Here is a 24,620-nt window from a genome sequence, read left to right as displayed (position 1 = left end):
TATACCTTAATGCTTTTGTATATTTTGTACACAGATGCGCTTTAGGAGCTTGCAGTCATAAGGGTTCTGCCATTGACTATATATTCCCTATCTGTATTAGACCTTCCAAAATGCATGACCTCACATTTGTCCGGATTAAACTCCATCTGCCATTTCTCTGTGAGTCTCCGACTGATCTATATCCTTCTGTATCAGATGGTTCTCATCACTATATGCAAATCCACCAGCCTTTGTGTCGTTCACAAACTCACTAATCAATCCAGTTACATTTTCCTCCAAATCATTTTTTTTTATATATATTATATATATATATATACAAACAGCAAAGGTTGTTCCCTGAGGAACACCACTTTGTCATAGCCCTCCATTCAGAAACGTACCCTTCCACTGCTACCCTCTGTCTTCTTTGACCAAGCCAGTTGTGTATCCACCTTGCCAGCTCAACTCTGACCCTGTGCAACTTCACCTTCTGCACCAGTCTGCCATCAGGGACCTCGTCAAAGGCCTTACTGAAGTCCATGTAGACAACATCCACTGCCCTACCCTCATCAATCATCTTTGTCACTTACTTGAAAAACTCGAGCAAGTTAGTGAGACACGACCTTCCCTTCACGTCCACTTATTTCCAAGTGGGAATAAAACCTGTCTCGAAGAATCCTCTCCAATAATTAATGATTTTCATATTCCTGTCAATTCTACATGTGTGGGTATGTTTAACGTGCCTGTGACCCTACCACCTTGAAGGGCAGCAGGTGCATAGGAACACCACTACCTGCAAGTTCCATTCCAAGTGGCACACATCCTGACTTGGGACTGTGTCCATGTTCCTCCACTGTCACTGGGTTAAAATTCTGGAATTCCCTTAACAGCCCTATGTGCACCCACAACACATGGACTGTAGTGGTTCAACAAGATAGCTCACCATGACTTCAATGGCAATAAATGCTGGCCAAACCAGCAATGTCAACATTCCCATGAATGAATCAATTTATGAAAAGATAGGATTTTAATTTGTATTAAAGATTAGTACAGCTTGATGAATGGATTCAAATACAATCGAGTTAAAACAGCATGGTAAAATTCTGCAGGTATATTTTGATTTATTTGCACTTGGTATTTATGGTATAACATGTCATTGCATAAATAGAAATTTCCCCCAAACGACAATTTAAAGTTTATTCGTGTCACAAGTAGGCTTGCATTAACATTGCAATGAAGTTACTGTGGAAATCCCCTACTTGCCACACTTTGATGCCTGTTTGGGTACACTGAGGAAGAATTTAGCGTAGCCAATGCACCTTACCAGCATGTCTTTCAGACTGGGAGGAAAACAGAGCACCCAGAGGAAATCCACGCAGACACAGGGGAATGTGCAGCTTCAGCACTGACAGTGACCCAAGCTGGAAATTGAACCCCATTGAACCTGGGTCCCTGGTGCTGAGGCAGCAGTGCTAAGCACTATGCCCCCCTCCCCCCCCGCAATCCTAATTAATGACAAATAAATAGGTCCTAAATTGTAAATCAGAATGGCTGTCAGTATTTTAGAAAATAAATAGGTCAATAAAATACACATTTTAGTTCTATAAAATGCACATGTGTAATCATGCAATTTAACATTTTTAACCTCTGTTTGACTATGTCATTGGGGTTAAATTTATATAAAATGGAAGAATAATGCAATTATTGGGATAGCTTAATCCCAGATAGGTTTGGAGAACATATGTAATGGGCCAAATAGTTACCTTTTGCTGAGTCCTTTGCATTCTGATAACTAACTTCATCTTCAGGGGTTTATTTTAACAAACTTGCATGTATATCCGTGGAGCTAATTGCAACAAACATACTGTGCAAATTCTAAAAAAATCCTTACACATCCAAATCAGGAAGTTTTTCTTGATTAGTAATCAGTAAATGCAATGGGCTTCTAGATAGACTGGTGGGGAGAAAAGAACAGATATTGCTTATCAAAAACCCCACTTGGGGGTGAGGGCTGGAGAGAAAGCTGCTATGCATTTCCAGAGGTTTCAATTTTCGATTCCTAGAATTTTTTTTAATGTAAAATTTAACCTGCAGTCTGAAAAAGGATTTTCAAAGCCTAGATTGGGTAAATGGAAAATATTTTTCTATTGGCTGAGGATGCATTGAACAGTTGAATGAGTGTTGCCCACGGATTGTGTGAATTACGGTGCGATAAATGCTTTGCTCATTTGTGTTTCTGGATGTAAAATTCATCAGTGTCAATTAAAGGATTTTCAAGCCTTTCCAATGTTGTCAACATTGATGCAATTGGTGATGTGAAAACTTTTATCCTCCCTTCAGATAGGTGACCTAACAAGTTCAGCAACATACTTGTTGAATACAGCACCACACCACATCTCCCTCCTCTTCCTGGGGTGGGATTAAGCTCAGTGGGAATATTGTCATGATATCTTGAGCATTATTCTGCCTATTCATTGCACAGCTCTGCTGTTTCAGGTTTATATTCCTCCTCCTTGGCTGTTTACTAATCTGTCCAAACTGGAATATTTCCACCAGCAACTGAAACCATGAAGAAGTCAAGAAAGCAACCAACAGTTCTGCTCAATCTACAGCAATTGATTCCCCAATCACATTTTATGGACTGTAGATTGAGAACAGCTGCCATATCAAAAACACAATTTGTAACATAGGAATTGGGAGCAAACCGACAGACTACAATCAGTAAGGAAAGGCAATAGCACCTCCTCCACGATCATCCTCAACACTGGTGCCCCACAAGGCTGTGTTCTCAGCCCCCTCCTATACTTCTTATACACCTATAACTGTGTGACCAAATTCTCCAACTCAATTTTCAGGTTTGCTGATGACATCACCGCAGTGGGGGTCAAATCTCAAACAATGACAAGACAGAGTACAGTAATGAGATAGAGAATCTGGTGAACTGGTGCAGCAACAATAATCTCTCCCTCAATGTCAACAAAACAAAGGAAATTGTCATCAATTTCAGGAAGCGTAGTGGAGGACATACCCTGTCTACATCAACGGGGACAAAGTGGAAATGGTGGACAGCTTCAAGTTTCTAGGTGTCCAGATCACCAATAACCTGTCCTGGTCTCTTCATGCTGACGCTATAATCAAGAAAGCCCCACCAATGCCTCTACTTTCTCAGAAGACTAAGGAAATTTGGCATGTCAGCTACAACTCTCACCAACTTTTACAGATGCACCACAGAAAGCATTCTTTCCGGTTGTATCACAACTTAGCATGGCTCCTGCTCTGGCAAAGACCGCAAAGAGCTTCAAAAGGTCGTGAACAAAGCCCAGTCCGTTACGCAAGCCAGCCTCCCATCCATTGACTCTGTTTACAATTCCCACTGCCTTGGAAAAACAGCCAGCATAATCAAGGACCCCATGCACCCGGACATTCTCTTTTCCACCTTTTTCCGTTGGGAAAAAGATACAAAATTCTGAGGAAATGTACCAACCGACTCAAGAACAGCTTCTTTCCTACTGCCATCAGACTTTTAAATGGACCTACCTCATATTAAGTTGATCTTTCTCCACACTCTAGCTATGAGTGTAACAGTACATTCTGCACTCTTTTCCTTCTCCATGTAGAGAATGCTCTTTGTATGTACAGTACACAAGAAATAATACTTTTCATTGTATAATAATACATGTGGCAATAATAAAACAGATTAAAGAATATAGACAACTCAACCCTTTGAGCCCATTCTGCCATTCTATATGATCATGGCTGATCTCCATTTCATCCTAACTCCAATATTTATCTATCTTTTTCTTGAATCCACTGATTGATTCTGCATCCACTGCACTCTGGGGCAGTGAGTTCCATAGATTCATAATCCTCTGTGAGAAAGAGCTTTTCTTTATCTCTGTCTTGATTTTCCCCCCCTCCTACTTTACAATCCTGACCTCATGTCCTAAACTGTTCTAGAAAGGGGAACATTTGATTAATATTTACTTTATCAATCCTGTTGAGTATTTTTTATACCTCAATCAAATCCCCCCTCATTCTTCTGTACTCCAGCGAGTACAAGTCCAAGTTACTCAACTAACCCTTATATACCAGTCTCTTCACCCCGGAATCAATCTAGTGAAGCTCCTCTGAACCACCTCCAGTGCCACCACTTCCTTCCTCAAAGAAGGTGACCAAAACGGAACACAATATTCCAAGTGTGGTCTCACCAATGTCTTATACAGTTGTAACAACATTTCTCTACTTATAAACTCCAGACCCTTTGCAATAAATGCCTAGATACCATTTGCCTTCCTTGTAACATTCTGCACCTGTATACCCACTTTCAGAGACTCATGCACAAAGGCACCCAGATCCCTCTGCACAGACGCCTTTTGAATCTGTTTCCCATTTAAATAGTAATTTGCCCTTTTAGTTTTCCAGCCAAAATGGATAACCTCGCATTTATCCACATTAAACTCCGTCTGCAAGATTCTGGCCCATTCCCCTAGCCTGTCAATATCCATTTGTAAACTTTTTATCTCCTCATCGCAGCTTGCTTTCCCCCAATTTTTATGTTGTCAGCAAATTTTGCAATGTTACACTTTGTCTCTGCTTGTAGATCATTGATATAGATTGTAAATAGTCGTAGTCCAAGAACTGAACCCTGTGGGACCCCCTAGTTACAGATTGCCAACTGGAGAAGGTCCCATTTATCCAAAGCCTTTGTTTTCTATCAGTCGATCAATCCTCAATTCAAGCCACAACTCTACTCCCAACCCTTTGGGACTGAACCTTCTGAATCAGTCGCTTGTGTGGCACCTTAACAATGTCTTCTAGAAGTCCAATACAATTATACTATCTACTCATTCTAGCAAGTGTACTTTTCCCATTTCCATCAGTAGCACTTGGTTCATTGTCAATCTGCATAACCTAAGGCTCCTCTTGAGCAGTTGAAACAAGGGCATATACATCACCTCAACATCATTAAGTAAATTTTACTGTACAAAGTGACTGAAATATAAAAATGAAGATTTTGTACTTGTATTCATCTTGATTGCTGATGTTTCTTCAAGTAGCGTTTTTAGTTAATTAAGGTTTGTTAAACCATATATACTTGTCCCTGCTGTGTTAGCAGCAGCAATCACCAGATCTTGAACACAATTTTTTCACTCCTATAAATTACCTGCTATTTTAGAGAAAGTACTTGTCCGGAGGAACTTTCATCTGCAGACAAAAAGAACACGTTCAGGCATTCAATCTTACTCGAATTAAACAAATATGTGGAGGAACAACAGGTGTATTCTCTATGACTAGTTCTTGACCAATCAGAGTTTACTTGCCAACCAATCAGCATCCTTATGCAGTATAAATTGTTGCTCCTTTTGAAATTTAGCATTTTTCTATCTGTCCTGATGAGTGTATGGTGAAAAGCTTTGATGATATTAGTATCAAGGGCATGAGCAATCCCTACCTTTAAGCCTGTACCCTAATCTAATAATGAACAGAAACCAAATCCTGCAGGTGGTCAGAATTTGAAATTAAAATAGAAAATGCCGGTAATATTCTGGTCAGGCAGCATCTGTGGATAGAAAAACAATTAACCTTTTAGCTAAATGACTTTGCATCAGACTGTACTGAACTCTTCGGAATAAGAAAGCTTGGTTACAACAAGAAAACCTCCCGAGAACGTGCTCATCCTTTGTAACAGGATTTCCTCAGGTATTTGAACTTTTAGACAACTGCATTCCTATGACACATCTCTCCCTTTTTGACAAGTGAATCATGGATGATTTGGGCTCTTTCACCCAATAGGAATCTTGTTTGGCACAATGCTTTGCCAGATACAGAAATCAACCTTTATGAAAACACCATGTGAAATTCCTCAGTGCACAAGCACTGCTCAAGTCACAACAGGTTTGGATGTATCCCAAGGGAGAACTGAGCAAAAGGTTTCTCCAAGCTCACCCGGAAGTTGCATCATGGGAATTTGGGAAGTCGGAGCCATGTGGCTCCCAAAATTCACTCTGCCATTCAACTAGATCGTGGCTCTACTTTAATACCATGTTCCTGTACCATCCCTGCATCCCTTGATAACTCGGATATCTACAGATCTACCAATCTCTGCCTTGCATAAACTCAATGACTTCTACAGCAGCCCTCTGGAGTAAAGAATTCCAAAGATTCACCAGTGAAAAATACCCTCCCTGCCTCAGTTTTTAAGTGGCCTGCTCCTTATTCTGAGATTGGGTCATGTGGTGATTTTCCCACCATTTGGCCTGGGTTTGGGAAATCCTACCAACTGTTCTGGCTTGAGACATTTCATACCTCTTTAACCTGTGATTATCCTTCTCCACGCACACACCATTTGTACCTGCAAAGACTCACATTCCAACCATTCTTCACATTCCAATCTGTAGTTATCTTGAAATTATGTCTTTGTCTATATATGCTGTGTTTGTGAACCTATCTCCACTCACCTGATGAAGCAGCAGCGCTCTGAAAGCTTGCAATTCCAAATAAACCTTTTGGACTTTATGCTGGTGTTGTGAGACTTCTTACTATTCAAGAAAGAAGAGAGACAGAAAGTGTGAAACTATAAGCAGTAAAGCATAGGCCATTTAACCAAACATCTGTCATTGGAAAATGCTAGAATCAATCATTACTTAATAACTTAGAAAATGAAAATAAACGTGGTTTTATGGAAGGGACGTTGTGTTTGACAAATATATTTGAGCTATTTGAGGATGTAACAAGTAGGGTGGATAAAGGGAAACCAGTAGATATGTACTGGGACCAAAACTGTTCACAGTATTCCAAGTGTGGTCTAACTAGGGCCTTGTATAGTTTTAGCAAGACTTCCCTATTTTATACTTCATTCCTTTTGAACTCCAGGCCAACATTCCATTTGCCTTCCTATTACCTGCTGAACTTGCACACTAGCCTTTTGTGATTTATGCACCAGGACACCAAATCCCTCTGTGCTTTGATTTGATTTGATTTATTTTTGTCATGTGTTAATATATGGTGAAAAGTATTGTTTCTTGCACATTATATAGACAAAGCATACCTTTCATGGAGAAGGAAATGAGAGTGTGCAGAATGCAATGTTACAGTCATAATGAGGGTGTAGAGAAAGATCAACTTATTGCAAGATAAGTCCATTCAAAAGTCTGACAGCAGCAGGGAAGAATCTGTTCTTGAGTCAGTTGGTATGTGACCTCAGACTTTTGTACCTTTTTCCCGAAGGAAGAAGATGGAAGAATGTCCGGGGTGTGTGGGGTCCTTAATTATACCGGCTGCTTTGCCGAGGCAGCGGGAAGTGTAGACAGAGTCAATGAATGAGAGGCTGGTTTGCCTGATGGATGGGCTACATTCACAACCTTTTGTAGATCCTTGAGATCTTGGGCAGAGCAGGAGCCCATACCAGGTTATTGGTGATCTGGACACTTAAAAATGTGAAGATCTCAACCCTTTCTACTTTGTCCCATTGATTTAGACAGGGGCATATTCTCCTTTACACTTCCTGAAGTTAATGATAATCTCCTTTGTTTTGTGACATTGAGAGATTATTGTTGCCATACCAGTTCACCAGATTCTCTCTCTCATTCCTGTACTCTGTCTCATCATTATTTGAGGTCCGACCCAATATGATGGTGTTGTCAGCAAGCTTGAAAATCGAGTTGGAGGGGAATTCGCCCATACAGTTATAGGTATATAAAGAGTATAGTAGGGGGCTGAGAACACAGCCTTGTGGGGCACCAGTGTTGAGGACGATCGTGAAGGAGGTGTTGTTGCCTATCCTTATTGATTGTGGTCTGTGAGTTAGGAAGTTCAGGACTTTCCACAGTACTGATGTCAGTGTCCACAAACTGAAATCCACCTCTCCCACACCAGTATTTGAACCACGTATTCATCTCTCTAATTTTATGCACCGTGGGCTAGTTTGCATGCAGTTCAGGTAATAATCCTGAAGTTATAACCTTGGAGGTCTGTTGTCTTAGTGCCTAGTTCCTCAAGCTGTCAATGCAGAAACTCTTTCCTCATTCTACCTATGTCATTAGTAGCTATATGGATCATGACAATGGGATCCTCCCTTTCCCAATCCAATTTCCTCTCCAGCCCAAGGCAGATATCCCAAACCCTGGCATCAGGCAATAAGAAGTTTCACATCACCAGGTTAAAGTCCAACAGGTTTATTTGGTATCAAAAGCCACTAGCTTTTGGAGCACTGACTGCCCCTTCATCAGATGAGTGGGAGTTCTAATTACAAACAGGACATATAAAGACACAAACTCAATTTACAGAATAATGATTGGAATGTGAGGATGACTGAAAGTAGTTAGGGGAGATATTTTTCTGGACTCATTCTGTTTGAGGCTGTGTTGATGCTGGTTGCTTAGTAACAGTAATTAGAGAGAAGATTGGATGAAAGATACAGACCAGGTACACAAATAGGTTCAAAAAGTATCTTCCTACACAGTACATCTAAATCAAAATGCAGAATACTGCAAATGCTAGAAATCTAAAAGCTAAAGGGCAAAACTGCAGCCGGTTGGCTGTGTGGAGTCAGAAAAAAGCTGTTAATGTTTCACCTCTGTGACCAATCAGGAGAACTGGGGAAGTGAGAACTGTGATTGTTCTTGAGAAAGGGTGGAAAGGACAAGGACAACAGGAAAGCCTGAGGTTGGGTGGAAGACAGGGGGAGATTGAATGCCAGAAAAATTATCCAGAACGTAAGGAGATGGCGACGGGATAATAACACATTTTCTGTTTTTATTATTTCACATCAGAATGTTTTCCTTTGTTTAGGCAGTGACGATCCAAGCACCTCGAGGAAGTAGTTTTGTGTTGTCTTTATCTGAGCCTTTTAATCCTGGGCTACACCAGGTTATCAAATGATTCAAAACAGCAAAATTTACTTTTCACACCTCATGTGAGAAAGAGAGAGAGATGGAAGAATTTAGCCTACATATCAAGGAGTCATACAGCAGGGAATGAGGCCATCCAGCCCATCTTGCCTGTCCCACTTCTGAAAGTGATATCTTATTAGTCCCATTCCTCCCTGCTCTTTATCTATATTTGAAAGATTATTCCTGAATCCACTTTCACCACCTGGTGATGTGCAACCTGCCTCATCAGACAACAATGAAACAGATTGAATCAGGAACAAAATAATCCATCTTCGCACATGGGGGTGCAGGGAACAGGGAGGTGGAGATGGGGGAGGGGGTGAGCCGGGATATGTTGGCACAGCACTGTTCATCAGACCCAAGGCTGACTGAGGTAGAGTAAAAAAATTCTGCTCTCCATAGGAAGATTTGATGAGTGGCTGTAGCTTCAGTTTTTGAGGGATGAGGCTCCGGAATTCCCACTTTAAACTCATTGCCCCTCTAATGCTGTCATTTAAAATGTTCTTCAAAATGGATCTTCCATGTTCTATTATCTCCTTTCTCAGTGTCAGTGTCCGATGAAGCACTTCGTAGACATTTCACTGGGCTAAAGGCACAATAAAATCCAAAACTGCCATTAACGTGTGGAAGATGAATGTTGGGTACTGGATATTCTCCTGGAAAAATCAGTGGTAACGTTACTAGTCTAGTAATCCAGTAACCCAGGCAAATGCACAGGGGACATGGAATCAAATCCCATCGTGGCAGCTGGTGGAATTTAAAGGAATAAATCTGGAATATAACCTAGACTGTTCTGGTGATCACAAAACTATCTTCAATTGTCAGAAAGATCATCTGGTTCACCAAGATCCTTCAGAAAAGGAAATCTGCCGTCATTAACCTTATTCTGGCCTATTTCTGGCTCCAGACCCCCAGCAATGTGGCAGCCCTCTTGAATGGTCTCGCAAGCCACTCAGTTCAAGGGCAATTAGGAATGGGCAACAAAAACTGGCAGTACCAACAACCCTCTCATCCTGTGAGAGAATGAAAAACAGTTTCCAGCAAGTATCAGTGGACCCAGCCACTCATCTTGATGGCTGTTTGTGGGATTTGTTTGCACAAATTGACTATCAAATTTTCTCACATAACAATGATAAAAATTATTTATTTGGCTGTGATGTATTTCCCCTCCTCCCACCCCCCACACAGTAGGTTTAATGCTTGTGTGTTCCATTCCCTGCTCTCTCAGAGTTGGGCTACAATTCCAGTGCTTGTGCAGCAGGTGGCAGCCTTGCTCTGTCTGGCAGAAGCTGAATAGCATCCTGCACCATCCAGTCTCTATTCCTCAAACTTGCATTCTACAAGCTGCTTCATTGATAAACGTTAACACTGAGACACGAGAGAGCATGATTAACGTTTGGTCAAACAGCGAGGTTATATCTGCCTTTGGCAGATGCTAATCTGCATAGGTCAACAAGATTTAGCCAATGAATAAACAGATTGGAATGGGTTTTAATATCAGGTCTGCCATACAGCAGGCAGGGAGATTACTACCCACTGACTTGATGTTCTTTATCTTCCAAAGAGTTATTAAATGAATGGAAGTTATTTCACAGTAAGAAGTCTCACAACCACAAGTTAAAGTCCAACAGGTTTATTTGACCATAAACGCCACTAGCTTTTGGAACGCTGTTCCTTCATCAGGTGAGTGGGAGTTCCGATCAGAAACAGGGCATATAAAGGCACACAGTTTACAAAATACTGATTAGAATGCAAGTCTTTACACCTAATCTGCTATTCAAGTCTTAAAGGTGTAGATAATGTGTGGAGATAGTATTAAGCACAGGTTAAAGAGATGTGTATTGTCTCTAGACAGGACAGTTAATGAGATTTTGCAAGTTCAGGCAAGTCATGGGGGTTACAGATAGTGTGACATGAACCCAAGATCCCGGTTGAGGCCGTCCTCATGTGTGCAGAACTTGGCTATCAGTCTCTGCTCAGCGACTCAGCGCTGTCGTGTGTTGTGTATGACTTGCCTGAACTTGCAACATCTCATTAACTGTCCTGTCTGGAGACAATACACATCTCTTTAACCTGTGCTTAATACTATCTCCACGCACATTATCTACACCTTCAAGACTTGAATAGCAGATTAGGTGTAAAGACTTGCATTCTAATCAGTATTCTGTAAACTGTGTGCCTTTATATGCCCTGTTTCTGATCAGAACCTTCCACACACCTGATGAAGGAACAGCGTTCCAAAAGTTTGTGGTGTTTACTACCAAATAAACCTGTTGGACTTTAGCCTGGTGTTGTGAGACTTCTTACTGTGTTTACCCCAGTCCAATGCCGGCATCTCCACATCATGGTTATTTCACCCATAGACTCTCAGTAATACACCTGGAATATGATCACAGGAACAGGAGGAGGCCAGTCATCCCATTGAAGTGTGGAATGGGCTCCATCAGCTCATGGTTGAATTGTATCTTAAGTTCATTTACCTGCCTTTTTCCCCTATCCTGTGGCACTCTTATCAAATGTCCAACTGATCCAGATACACTTTAATCAGAGTTTTTACAACTAAAGCAGAATTTCCATCCCCTTGTAGTCTAGCGCCTTTGAAATAAGGTTTTGGAAAGTAGATAACAATGGAGTGATTTGAGTTTGCTGAACAGTGGGCGGCACAGTGGGTTCGCACTACAGCCTCATTGTGCCAGGGACCCAGGTTCGATTCCCAGCTCAGGCCCCTGTCTGTGTGGAGTCTGCACATTCTCCCTGTGTCAGTGTGGGTTTCCTCCCACAGTCTGAAAGATGTGCACGTTAGGCTGATTGATCATGGTAAATTATCCCATAGTATCCAAAGATACGTAGGTTAGAAGGATTAGTGATGAGAAATGCCTACAGGGTTAAAGGGCTACATGAGTTACAGGGATAGAGTGGGGGAGAGGGCCTGGGTAAGATGCTCTGTCAGGGAGTTGGTGCAGATTTGATGGACTGAATGGCCTCCTTCTGCTCTGTAGGAATTCTACGATCAAAGGTCCAATGTTTCTGATGCAAAAAGATGTGACTGAGACAGAGATTTGGGAACAATGTTCACCTCTACAAGCTGTAATCTGGTAATCAGACCACGATCAAACCTGCTCTATGCCACGTGGATAGATTTGACAATGGGCAGATTGTAGGCAACGCACAATGACTGAGCGATCAGTGCTGTCACAGTTATGCAGATGGTGAATGTGATTATTCCTCTGCAGGAGCAGAAGACAGGGTTGTAAATAAGGAAGCCACCAGCTAAACATAAGCTGCCCTCCTGTTAAAAAGTTGCTAATTTTTTATCATACAGAATCCATTCAGTGAGAGCACTGAAACTAGGAGGACATATATTAAAACATCACATCAAGAATCTGAGCGTGTGTAACAAAGTTCTCACTCTAGCACCGAAGGACTATGACACCAACAAGATTAACTTGAACCAGATATTGAATCATCTGCCGTTTCAGGTGGACTCAAAATCCAAACACAACTTGAGCAGGGGAGTTCTCGCCAATGTCCTGGTCCTTATTAAGAAGTGGATCTAAAAGGGGATTAACGCCTGGAGGCCAAGAGCATGACCGAGGTAATAAATGAATACTTTGCATCTGTCTTTACCAAGGAAGTAGATGCTATCCGAGCCATCATGATAGATTAGGAAACTATTCCTCAAAGACTTCAAGATGGATAAGGAGAAAACGTTGAACAGACCGTCAGTTTTGAAAGCTGACAAGACACCAGGACCAGATGAGATGCATCCAAGGATATTGAAGTGAGAATGGAAATTTCAGGGGTTTTGGCCATAATCTTCCTATCTCCTTTAGATTCAGGGAAGGGGCCAAAGGCCTGGTGAATTGCAAATGTTACGCCATTGTCCAAAAAGGACTGTTAGGATAGCCCCAGCAATTACAGGTCCATCAGTTTAATCCCACCCAGATTTTGTCCTATGCCTGTAACCCCACATATTTACTGTCCTAATCCCCCTCGCATTAAGAATTGCCAATCAACCTAACCCACACATATTTGGACTGTGGGAGGAAACTGGAGCACCCAGAGGAAACCCACGCAGAATGGGGAGAATGTGCAAACTCTGCAGTCACCTGAGGCTGGAATTGAACCCAGGTTCTGGTGCTGTGAGGCAGCAGTGCCAACCACTGTGCCACCATGCTGACTGTGAATCTTTGGAACTCCTTGCCACAGAGAACTAGGGTGCAGAGTCCTTGTGTATATTTAAGGCTGAGGTAGATAAATTATTGATTAGAATGGGAATCAAGTGTTATGGGGAACAGGCAGGAAAGTGGTCATGCGGAATGTCGATCAGACATGATCCTACTGAACGGCAGAGCAGACTTGAAGGACCAAACAGCCTACTCCTTATGGTCTGTCCTAACATCTCACGTAGCATGACAGCACTCTTGTGAAGAGCAGGAGATATCTTATTATATAAAGGCACCATATAAACACAAGTTGTTGGTGTTAATCTTCCATATCGCATAAGGAATTAAGAATAAGTGTAGTCTTCAGATAAAGTGGTGGTTTAGGGTCAGGTATTATTTGACAGAGAATAGTTGCAATTTAAATAAAACAACTTACTGCAGATGCTGGAATCTGAAACCAAAGAGAAAATGCTGGAAAATCTCAGCAGGGATCTAAGATTTTCCAGCATTTTCTCTCAGTTACAATTTAATCTCCATCTGAAAATTAATTATTGATATTCTTTATATTTCCACAATAAATTCCTGTGTCTACTTTTAGAATGGAAACTGCCTATGTGTCTGTGTCATGCTGTAATTACACCCTCCAGCCAGCAGTGTCACTGCAGACCCTCCATGGCCACCCTCCAGCCAGCAGTGTCACTAGAGTTCCTCTACAGCTAGGAGTGTCCAGTTACACTGAGACTAATTTTAATAAATTTCCATTCTAAATATGGACGCAAAAAATTACAATGGCAACCATAGTGAAAGGAAATGCCTGTAGATGTAATACTTTTATTATAGATAAATATACATTAGATGCCTGCCAGCTGTAAAGGTTATTTTGTACTTAATCAGTGGCCACTCCAGTTAATACTTCACAATTACTTTGGCAAAACGGAAGGTATTTGCAATTTGAGCTTCCATGATTATCTACATTATTCTAAGGAAATATTAAAGGCACAAAATTTAAAACCTACAGTTTACAAAAGTGAATCTACAGTCTATCCCATGGAAGTATACATTTCGCCCGAGCATGAATTTCATTTTCAATCTATTCTTTCAAAATATAGATGAACTCAGCAGAAACCTGTTGTGCCTCCAGATTAGGACACCGTGAAGTGATTGCACTGACCTAACTTCACCAATAGCCTGTTCTGCTCCAATTTGTGTTGTCCAGCCTGAATATCTCAGGAGTTGAGCAGGATCAAGTTGGTGGCTTCTTGTTGTCGCCACAGTAACTGTAAACAATGGCAGCTTCTGTAGGAATGGTGTCAGGATCTTGCTGAGAACCTGCTTCACTGCTCGAGATGACCTCCAAGATCGCAAGGAGCTTTTACTCGTGATGAATCATTTAGCTGTGAACCACTCAAAGAATTTGCATTGTCAGCTGTGAGCTTACAGTCCAGCGCAAATGTGACATTAAGTTAAACATCAATTAAACAAGCCCTCAACCTCTACTGATTAGACGCCTTCGGCACGCACACAGGTTACTTCATGTCATCATCCTTACTAATGGTAATTATAGGCTCAACATGCATTTTGAATGAAAATTATCCATGTAAACACGTCATGCTGTAATGACACTCACCCACCAGTGGTGCTATAGTGCCTATGTGGGCAGGAAGATGTAATTACAGCACAAAATACTGCATTGAGTTTATTCAATTGTGACTTCAGTGGAAAGAAATTTTAACTTATGATGTTTTAAATCATATGTAACATGTGGCATGGCCATGTTCAGTTTAGACTGTATCTGACAGTGATGGCCAAGGAAGTTTTCAACAACGTGTGTTGTTTTTTGCTGATGGAGGACATTTTGTTCGTTCTGTAAACACTCAAAGCATGAATCTATCGGAGCAGCTGGAACAAACTTTGGCATTTTCCATTTTGCTTTCCTCAGTCAAAAGATCTGTACAGTTTAGCAGGTGACCCACAAACTAATGATCGGTATACTGAAATGATCGGTCCTTTTTCAAAAAAAATTAAATACAATGTTAAATTATCTGTACACAGGTCACTGTACAGTGAGCAGGGTTCCTAGAAACCAAGAAAGCTTCAAATTAAAAACCTGTTCCTTTTGATCTGAAATTCAGAAACATGTTCCTCATTCTTCTTCTTCAGAGAGAAATGCTCGAATCGCCCGTTCAGTCTGAGACCATATATACCTGGGAAATAGACTGTATGATTCTTCAGTAAGTACGTGTTAGAATTGCCTTTTTTGAGACGGTTATTAGAGCACAGCAGCTGTATAATCCGCAGATAAATACCTTCAGGGTTTGGTGTATAACATTGCAGCTTCTGCATAAACAAGAAAAGCCAATACTATTACTATCCTGATACTGAGAGGTCATCACATTAATTTACCTTTTCAGGAATAAGGTTAGTGATTAGAATACAACAGTTCATCACTGCAGCCAAATCCAGTTCTAGCAGCCCTGCACTCAGACTCTCATTGTTAAATCTGAGAAAAGTCCACTTCCAATTATTCTCATTATTCAGTTGCAAAAAGCCAGCTTTTCTGTATTCCAAAACCACGGACTTGTCCAGGGGCTGCAATTATAGATGCTGCAGTGCTTCTTGGCCTTGTTCTGTGATGATCTCTTCCTGCTCTGAAATTCCCCAAACTCCACCAGATCCCGGCAATCGATGACGCATTTCTGCTCGTTTGTCCCGTGAAAATAAATTAAACCTGGGCAGGGCACAAAAATAAATGACTTTTATTATACAGCAAGGTGCATTTCAAAGTCTGCACCATTTATTATCTCATATTCCACTCAAGACAAAAATGAAGTTAAATGGAAATTGCCTGTAAAATTATTTGGTAGAAAGCAGTATGTTTGTCACCGTGGATTTATTTTTTAACAATTTACATATCCCAGAATTCTGATCAAATAAAGAAAGACTGGAAACCTCCTCAAATATCCTAAACCCCGTGAAAAAAAACCAGAGAACAGAAATACTGTTCTCCTGTATAGTGCAAGGGCTTAGATTATACAGCAGATGAGGCCAATCGGCCCACCATGGCTGTGCCAGTCCTTTGAAAGAGCTATCCAATTAGTTCCATTCCCCCCGCCCTGTAAAATCTTTTCCTTTTCAATTATAAATCCAATTCTGGAAGCAGATTCAATAAATCAATGGGAATTGGATAAATAAATGAAGAAGGAAACATTTCAGTGTTATGGGGAAAGAACATGTGGTTGAGGAAAGGTGGTGGTGGTGGTGGTGGGGGCGGTGGGGAGAGGAATGGGGAAAGAAAGAGATGTTGGACAAATTGGATAGCTGTCTTAAAAAGTCAGAACATGGGCTGAATGGGGTCCTGTGCTGTAAGATTACATTGTTCCAACCACTAGCAGATATCCCACAGAGTTGCTCAGATGTCAGTATAGTCGTGATCCTTTCTTCCTAACATGGCCTGGCCCTTTAAAGCCAAGCCTCAAGAAATCTGCATTAGAATCCAAAGAATTGCTGCCCTCTCATCACTGATCAGTAAGTTACTTGTAAATTTGAGGTCCAAGTCAACAATTTGAAGATAACAAACTGATCATCTGATGTTTTAGATGGACCAAGGATGCTAAATGTATTTGCCCAATGTGAAATTGAAACTCTGCCCCTTTGGAACCCAGAGGCCAACAGCTTTTGAGTAAACACTTGGTAATGTCAGAGTTTAATTGCTATTCAGAATACAAGTCCAAATTCTGAAGCTCATTCTATTTCTAAATAACATGGTGATTGATAAAGATCACACAGGAGGTAAGCAGGTTCTGCCTCTTGGATCAATAATATTGTTTCATTACATTTGTATATCCACAGAAATGTAAATATAATTAAAGTGTGATCATGGGCAAGAAGTGCACTGGACAGTTTCAGATCAGAAGCATCCAGGGTTTAAAAGTTCTTTTGCATCAGTTACAGACTGTGGTGAACAGAATGTGTGCAGATGAAGCATTTCGGTATTTTAAAGTCAGTATACCCTGGAATGAAATAACAGACAGAAGATGGCCATTCAGCCCATTGTGCCTGTGCCAAATCTTTAATAGAATTGTCCACTTAGCCCCGCTCTCTTCCTCTGCAATCATTCTTTGCATGTGATTGGTGGTTTGAACTGGAGTCACTCACACTAAGAAGTGACCTCCCCACTGACTGGAGAATTTAGAAAGCCTAGGTATGAGGTCAGCCATTTAGAACTGGGTCAGCCATGGAGAACTTTCTTCACTTAAAGAGTTGTGAAACTTTGAAATTCTCTACCCCAAAGGATTGTGGATGACCAGTTATTGAGTATATTGAAGACTCAGATGAATTGATTTTGTACACTTGAAGGAACTAAGGGATATGGACAAGAAAGCTGTCAACGCTGAAGATCAGCCGTGCTCTCACTGAAAGATGGAGCAGCTCAAGGTGCCAAACTGCTCAGTCCTGGTTCCTTTCTTTCCATAGAGGAAATGCAACCAAGATTCCTCAGATTGATTCCTGGGATGGCAGACTTTCAGGAGACTAAGCTGGTAGTCTCTGGACTTTAGAAAAATGTGAGATGAGCTGACTGAAGTTTACTAAATTCTTACAGGAGTTGAGAGGGTTGATGCTGCCGCTCTGGTAGCACTGAAAGTCAACACCATCTTAAACTTTGTGATTTCAAATAAACCTTTGGATTTTAACCTGGTGTTGTGAGACTTCTTACTGTGCCCACCCCAGTCCAAGGCTGGCATCTCCACATCATTAAACTGCTTTGCCAGTGCTTCCTTCCTCTGGGGACCTGTATCTCCCAGTCAGCAATACATGGGGGAGATGACAGCTGCCCTGTCCAGAAGAGCTCACCAACATGTCCAATTCTGCCTGCATCTCTAAAGCCTGGCTGCAAGAACAGTGCCTGTTGCAGCTTTCTCAATTGGCAAGTTGTCACAGAAACTACAAGCCTTAAAGCTCTGGCTTCACTTTGCACAATAATTTCATTCACATTCCAGGTTTGCTATTTCTGAATTCAAATTGATCAATTTCTTAAATCAGCTGCATTAAAAAGCAAGCAATAGAACACAGAGAAAGGCACAGGTCAAAGGTTAGCACACAGAAAGGTGCAGGTTAAAGGTCAGCACACAGAAAGCCAGGGGTCAGAGGTTAACACACTGAAGATAGTATGGTTGATTATACAAACAACGTGCATTCGGTGTTCTGATTGGCCGATTTAAAAACGCTTTGATCAGCCTATCAGAATATCAGTAGCGGTCAGTTTCATGCAGGAAGCGAAAAATGGGAAGATAATAAAATAAATGATCGTACAAGGGAAACAAGTCTTCTGATTGGCTGTAATGTGGGATCATCTGGAATCAATCCAGCTGCTACCATTGGCATTATGGCAGTAAAAATCCTGGGCAGAGAGTAACAGACACACAGAATAAACAGCAGGAAACAGGTCAAACAGATGCTCATTCCAGTACAGCACAGCAAGAGACTGTGACTCAACAATCACTCCTTTCAAAATTAGTTCCAGTACCAAGATAGAAAATCTCTCTGCACTTTCTGCGGTGGCCCCATCCCAGCTACCTACACAGCCTATATAGACTGATCACTGATCAAATCCCCAGGGAGAGCGAGGCACTGTACACAAATCCATACCATTTGGTGAAATTTTAGTAAAATGTTGTAAATTAATTTACGTAGGAGCATTAACATGATTAGATAAACATGAACATTTCAGTCGGTAGAAAAATAGAATAGGTACAACTCAAATTATCCAAACATTTTTGTACATTACATTAAAGGGAGAGAGAGAATTGTGTTGATATCCTTACACTGCAGTATTACCTGCTAATGCTGCAGGGTACCCAGTCCCACTGCAGCAAAGCTGCAACATTCAATCTCAGTCACTAAATGAGGGCGGGCTGCAAGGAATCACCTATTGTAAACAACCAGGCCAGCTGCAGTCACATCTTATCCTCAAGCACATAAACGTGGACAGAAAAGGTTTCTCTAATCTAGAAAAGGTAGCTTTCCTGAAAGTGCATTAAGACAGAAAATAGGAAGAGCAGGCCATTTGGCCCATCATGCTGCCCCACCAATCATTTTGGTCATGGCTGATCATCCAACTCAATATCCTGATCCTGCCTTCTCCCCATGTCCCTTGATCCCCAAGAGCTATATCTAATTCCTTCTTGAAAACATGCAATGTTTTGCCACAACTACTTTCTGTGGCAGTGAATTCCACAGGCTCACTGCTTTCTGCGTGAAGAAATTTCTCCTCAACTCAATCCTAAAATTTTTACCACATAGCCCTAGACTATGACACCTGGTTCTAGACACCCCTACCAAATTGAATATTCTTCCTACACATCCCCTGTCCAGTCCTTAACGTGAAGCCCACATTGAGTTCTTTGAAAATGTGACTGAACACATTGACGAAGGAAGAGCTGTGGACATGGTTTACATGGACTACAGCAAGGCGTTTGATAAGGTCCCCCATGCAAGACTTCTTGAGAAGGTGAGAGGGCTCGGGATCCAAGGGGCTTTGGCCTTGTGGATCCAGAACTGGCTTGCCTGCAGAAGGCAGAGAGTGGTTGTGGATGGGTCTTTTTCTGAATGGAGGTCAGTCACCAATGGAGTGCCCCAGGGGTCTGTTCTAGGACCCTTGCTGTTTGTCATTTTCATAAATGACCTGGATGAGGAAGTGGAGGGATGGGTCAGTAAGTTCGCCGATGACACGAAGGTCGGTGGTGTTGTGGATGGTCTGGAAGAATGTCAGAAGTTGCAGCAGGACATAAGTAGGATGCAAGACTGGGCGGAGAAGTGGCAGATAGACTTCAATGCGGATAAATGTGTAGTCGTCCATTTTGGCAGGACCAATGGGATGAACGAGTACACTATCAAGGGCAGGAGACTTAGCAGTGTTGAAGAGCAGAAGGATCTTGGGGTCTGAGTCCACAGGACTCTTAAATCAGCCTCGCAGGTGGAGGATGTGGTCAAGAAGGCGTATGGTGTACTGGCCTTCATTAATCGAGGGATTGAGTTTAGGAGTCGGGAGGTAATGCTGCAACTTTGTAAGTCCCTTGTCAGACCCCACTTGGAGTACTGTGCGCAGTTCTGGTCGCCTCACTATAGGAAGGACGTAGAAGCTATTGAAAGGGTACAGAGGAGATTTACAAGGATGTTGCCTGGATTGGGAGGCATGCCTTATGAAGATAGGTTGAGGGAGCTGGGACTCCTCTCCCTGGAGAGACGAAGGTTGAGAGGCGACCTGATAGAGGTTTATAAAATGTCGAGAGGAATAGATAGGGTGGATTCTCAGAGGCTATTTCCCCGGGTTGAAATGGTCGCTACGAGAGGACACAGATTTAAGGTGCAGGGAGGCAAGTACAGAAGTGATGTTAGGGGTAAGTTTTTCACTCAGAGGGTGGTGAGTGAATGGAATCGGCTGCCATCAGTGGTGGTGGAGGCGAACTCGCTGGGGTCTTTTAAAAGACTTCTGGATGAGTAAAGGGATTTAATGGGATTGGGGGTTATAGATAGGTCTATGGATTGGTAGGTATTGATGTGATCGGCGCAACTTGTGGGCCGAAGGGCCTGTTTGTGCTGTAGTGTTCTATGTTCTATACCATTTGCCTTTCTATTGCCTGTTGCACCTTCATGCTTACCTTCAGCAACTGGTGTAGAAGGACACCCAAGACACCACTGTAATAGGTAGGATCTTAAACAATGATGAGACGAAGTACAGGAAAGAGATAGAGTATCTGGTGAGCTGGTGCGACGACAATATGTCAACGGAACGAAGAAGATAGTCATTGACTTCTGGAAGCGTAACGAAGGACATGCCCTGTCTACATCAGTGGGGAGAGCTTCACGTTTTTAGGTGTCCAGATCACCAACACGTCCTGGTCTCTCCATGCCGACGATATAGTTAAGAAAGCCCATCAACGCTTCTATTTTCTCAGAAGACTAAGAAATTTGGCATGTCCACTACAACTCCCACCAACTTTTACAGATGCACCATAGAAAACATTCCTTCTGGTTGCATCACAGTTTGTTATGGCTCCTGCTCTGAAGACCGCAAGGAACAACATCTTCTTCCATCAGAAAAAAGATACAAAAGTCTGAGATCACATACCAACCAGCTCAAGAACAGCTTCTTCCCTGCTGCCATCAGACTTTTGAATGGACCTAAGTTATATTAAGTTGATCTTTCTCTGCACCCAAACTATGACTGTACTATATTCTGCACTCTCTCCTTTCCTTCTCTACATATCATAGAATCCCTACAGTGCAAAAAGAGGCCATTCAGCCCATCGAGTATGCACCGACAACAATCCCACCTAGGCCCTATCCCTGTGATTCCACATGTTTATCCCGCTAATCCCTTTAGCCTCCACTCCCTAGAACACTAAAGGGACAATTTAGCATGGCCAATCAACCTAACCTGCACATCTTTGGACAGTGGGAGGAAACCAGGGCACCCAGAGGAAACCCATGCTGACATGAGAAGAACATGCAAACTCCACAGTGACCCAAGGCTGGAATCAAATCCAATTCCATGGAGCTATGAAGCAGCAGTGTTATCCACTGTGCCACCGTTGTCTGTACAGCATGCAAGAAAACCATCATATACTAATACATGTGACAATAATAAATCAAATCTCACTGCATCTTCCCCTCTATTAACTTATATCCATTCAGATAATAATCTACCTTCTTGTTTTTGCTACTAAAATGGATAACCTCACATTTATCCACAATTTTTTCCATAACAACATCAGGCTGACTGGTCTATAATTCTGTTTCATCTCTTACTCTCTTTTTGAATAGCGGGCTCACATTAGCTACCTTGCAATCTGTAGGAACTGTTCCAGAGTCTATGGAATCTTGGAAGATGATCACCACTATTTCTAGGACCATTTCCTTATGTACTCTGGGATGTAGATTATCAGGCCCTGACGGTTTATCAGCCTTCAGTCCTATCAGTTTCCCCAACACCATTTCTTTACTAACATTGACCTCCTTCAGTTCTTTTCTCTCACTAAACCCAGTGTTCCCCAACATTTCTGTTTTTCTTGTAAACAGAAGAACAGAATCAGGTCAATGATTTATTTGTGAACATTACTAATAACTGAACATCACTGTACTTTAGGAAGGATGTTAGAGCAGCCGCAAAGGAAATTTACGAGAACAGTATTGGGTATGAGAGACCTCAGTTATGTACAGACTGGAGAAGCTGGGGTTATTCTGCTTAGAGAAGGTTAAGGAAGATGAAGGAATTATAAAGGAGTCTGACAGAGAGAATAATGAGAAACTGCTGCCATTGTTGTGAATGTTGGTAATCAGAGGACACAGGTTAAAAACAACTGGTAAAGGAACCAGAGAGGAAATGAGAAGTTGTTTAAAAAAACAAAGACAAGAGAGTTGTAATGATTTGGAGCCCATTGAAAGGATGGTGGAAGAAGACTCAGAAGAGAATTCGACATACACTTGAACAGTGAAATTTGCAAGGCTGTGGGAAAAAAAGAGTAAGTGGGATTAATTGGTAGCTCTTTCAAAGAGCCAGCAGGACAACAACAGTCTGAATAGTCTTTTTATTGTGCTGCAAAGTGCTAAGAAACAGATCTTGTTCCTGAGCAATGATTAAAATATCAGATGGTCAGTCGTTGCTGGATTGAGTGGGATCTGAGCTGTAGGATTGTCAGGCTGTGAAACATTGTGGGTGAAATTAGATCACTCATCCTGCATCAGCTGATGTGTCTTGCCTGGTCAGCACTAGAGAAGGTCGGTGAGATCACTCACATACAAGGTGTGCAAAGGCAGGGAAACTGAAGCACTGAGTAACACTAATTTTAACAATTATCTGGGCTAATGGTACATTAGGGATTCCTGCTTCAATCCTTGCCATGGGCAGAGTTAAAAGAATGAACTAACAAACTTGGATTTCCACAATGCATTTCACTTCCTCAGGACATCCTGAAGGACATTACAGCCAGTGCTGTAATGATATGTAGTTATCATTGTAATCTAGCGAAACCTAGCGGTGTGTGCGCACAGCAAGCTCAGAAAACAGCAATAGAAGAACCAGATTAGCTACTCTTTAGCAATGTTGATTAAGGAATAAATATTGGCCAGGGCACAGGGCAGAACCTCAGCCCGTCATTAAAACTTGATGGGCAGAGACAGCCTCAGTTTAAAGTCTGATTAAAAAGACAGCAACTGATAATGCAGGACTCTCTCAGCACTGCTTAAACCTTCTGAAAAAACACCTCCCAACCACAACAACGTGCTTTCTATGCTGATAGCGAGCACAAAGATGTGAAGATCCTTTGCTAACCAGTGAGTTAGTAAGCCACACAAAACTCAGACACCCTGCTCAGAAATGTAAAACCACAGGCATGAGATGTACAAGGTTTGTACTAATGATGTTAATCAAAGTGATTGGTCCGCTGGGTATGTGTGTGTGTGCAATCAGGAAGGAGTCACACTTTATCTTCACCTGCATTGTTACAAGGAGGAGAATTCAGAGCAGACCCAAGGTTAGCAAATTAGTATTGTTTAGTTGTTACTTATCACTGGACAGGATGAAGTACAAGCTGCTGACAGGACAGAACTCATTTGTTGATGGGACAGACCCTGTTGCTCATAAGGGACAAGAAATAAACTGCTCTCCTGCTGCTAAACACCAACCTGCAGGTTCTTAGTGGAAAATGATTCATACGTCAAAGAAAAAGAACACAGCATCACTGATGCACTCGAACGACAGGGTTCTGAGTGAACAATGAGACAAATTTTTATACTTTAAATACAAACCTGATTTTAAAAACTCAGCAATTAATAATAAAACTTATTTTCTTACTGAGTATTAAATGTAGATCAACAATTGGAGCAAGTTTTAAATGTCTCCGAGAAGAGATTATGAGAACAGTTTGTATAATTTTGGTTGTATCCCTTTGTAGTTAGCTATTGAACAGGAAGCTGATCGAGCTGTTTAAAATGGTAAAAGCAATTTGATTGGGTAGAAACAGGGAAACTACTTTCTCTGGCTGGAGAATGCAGAGCAAAAGGCACTAAATTTAGAGGCAGATGACTCAGAGTGAAATCAGGAAGCCTGTTTCCACACAAAGAACATTAGAAATGGGAGCAGAACCAGGGCCACTGTTCAAGTAGGAGAGACAATAGTGTAGTGGTGATGATGTCACTGAACCAGTAATCCAGAGGTTACTGAGTTCACAGCAGCTAATGGAGTTTAAATTCAATTAATAACATCTGGAATCGAAAACTAATCTCAGTCATGGCGGCCATCAGACTACTGACTGTCATACAAATGCACCTGGAAATCTTCCATTCTTATCTGGCCTAGTCTACACGTGACTTCAAACCAGACTGGCCCAGCTAGCCACTTGGTTCAAGGGCTGTTAGGGATGGGCAACAAATCACAGACCTTGCCAACAACACCCAGGCCACATCAGAGAGGAGGAAAAAAAACGCTCCAAAGGGTGAGGTTATTGAGGGATTAAGGTAGCTCGATGGGGTTGAAGTATTGATTACCCATGAACATACCAAATAGCAGAACAGGCTCCAAGGGCTG

The 24,620-nt window shown here is 41.7% G+C and overlaps 1 protein-coding gene across 4 annotated transcripts in view; it reads right to left on the bottom strand.

The window, feature by feature from the left end:
* Positions 1 to 13,837: 13,837 nt before the first annotated feature.
* The window catches only part of rilpl1 (Rab interacting lysosomal protein-like 1), a 38,344-nt gene continuing 27,561 nt past the window's right edge, over positions 13,838 to 24,620 (bottom strand). For 2 of the 4 annotated variants that reach the window (XM_080207931.1, XM_080207933.1), the window contains 2 exons: positions 18,347 to 18,434; positions 15,676 to 15,764 (listed from right to left, as the gene is read on the bottom strand). In XM_080207931.1, the coding sequence (XP_080064057.1) occupies positions 15,759 to 15,764; positions 18,347 to 18,434 (94 nt within the window). In that variant the 3' untranslated portion in view covers positions 15,676 to 15,758. Of the gene's footprint in view, positions 15,765 to 18,346; positions 18,435 to 24,620 lie in introns of all 4 variants that reach the window. The other 2 variants (XM_080207930.1, XM_080207932.1) reach the window with 1 other exon arrangement.

The sequence above is a fragment of the Carcharhinus amblyrhynchos genome, chromosome 20, assembly GCF_965287045.1.
Source record: "Carcharhinus amblyrhynchos chromosome 20, sCarAmb.v2.hapA, whole genome shotgun sequence".
NCBI lineage: Eukaryota > Metazoa > Chordata > Chondrichthyes > Carcharhiniformes > Carcharhinidae > Carcharhinus > Carcharhinus amblyrhynchos.
This window is presented reverse-complemented; position numbering and strand designations above follow the sequence as displayed.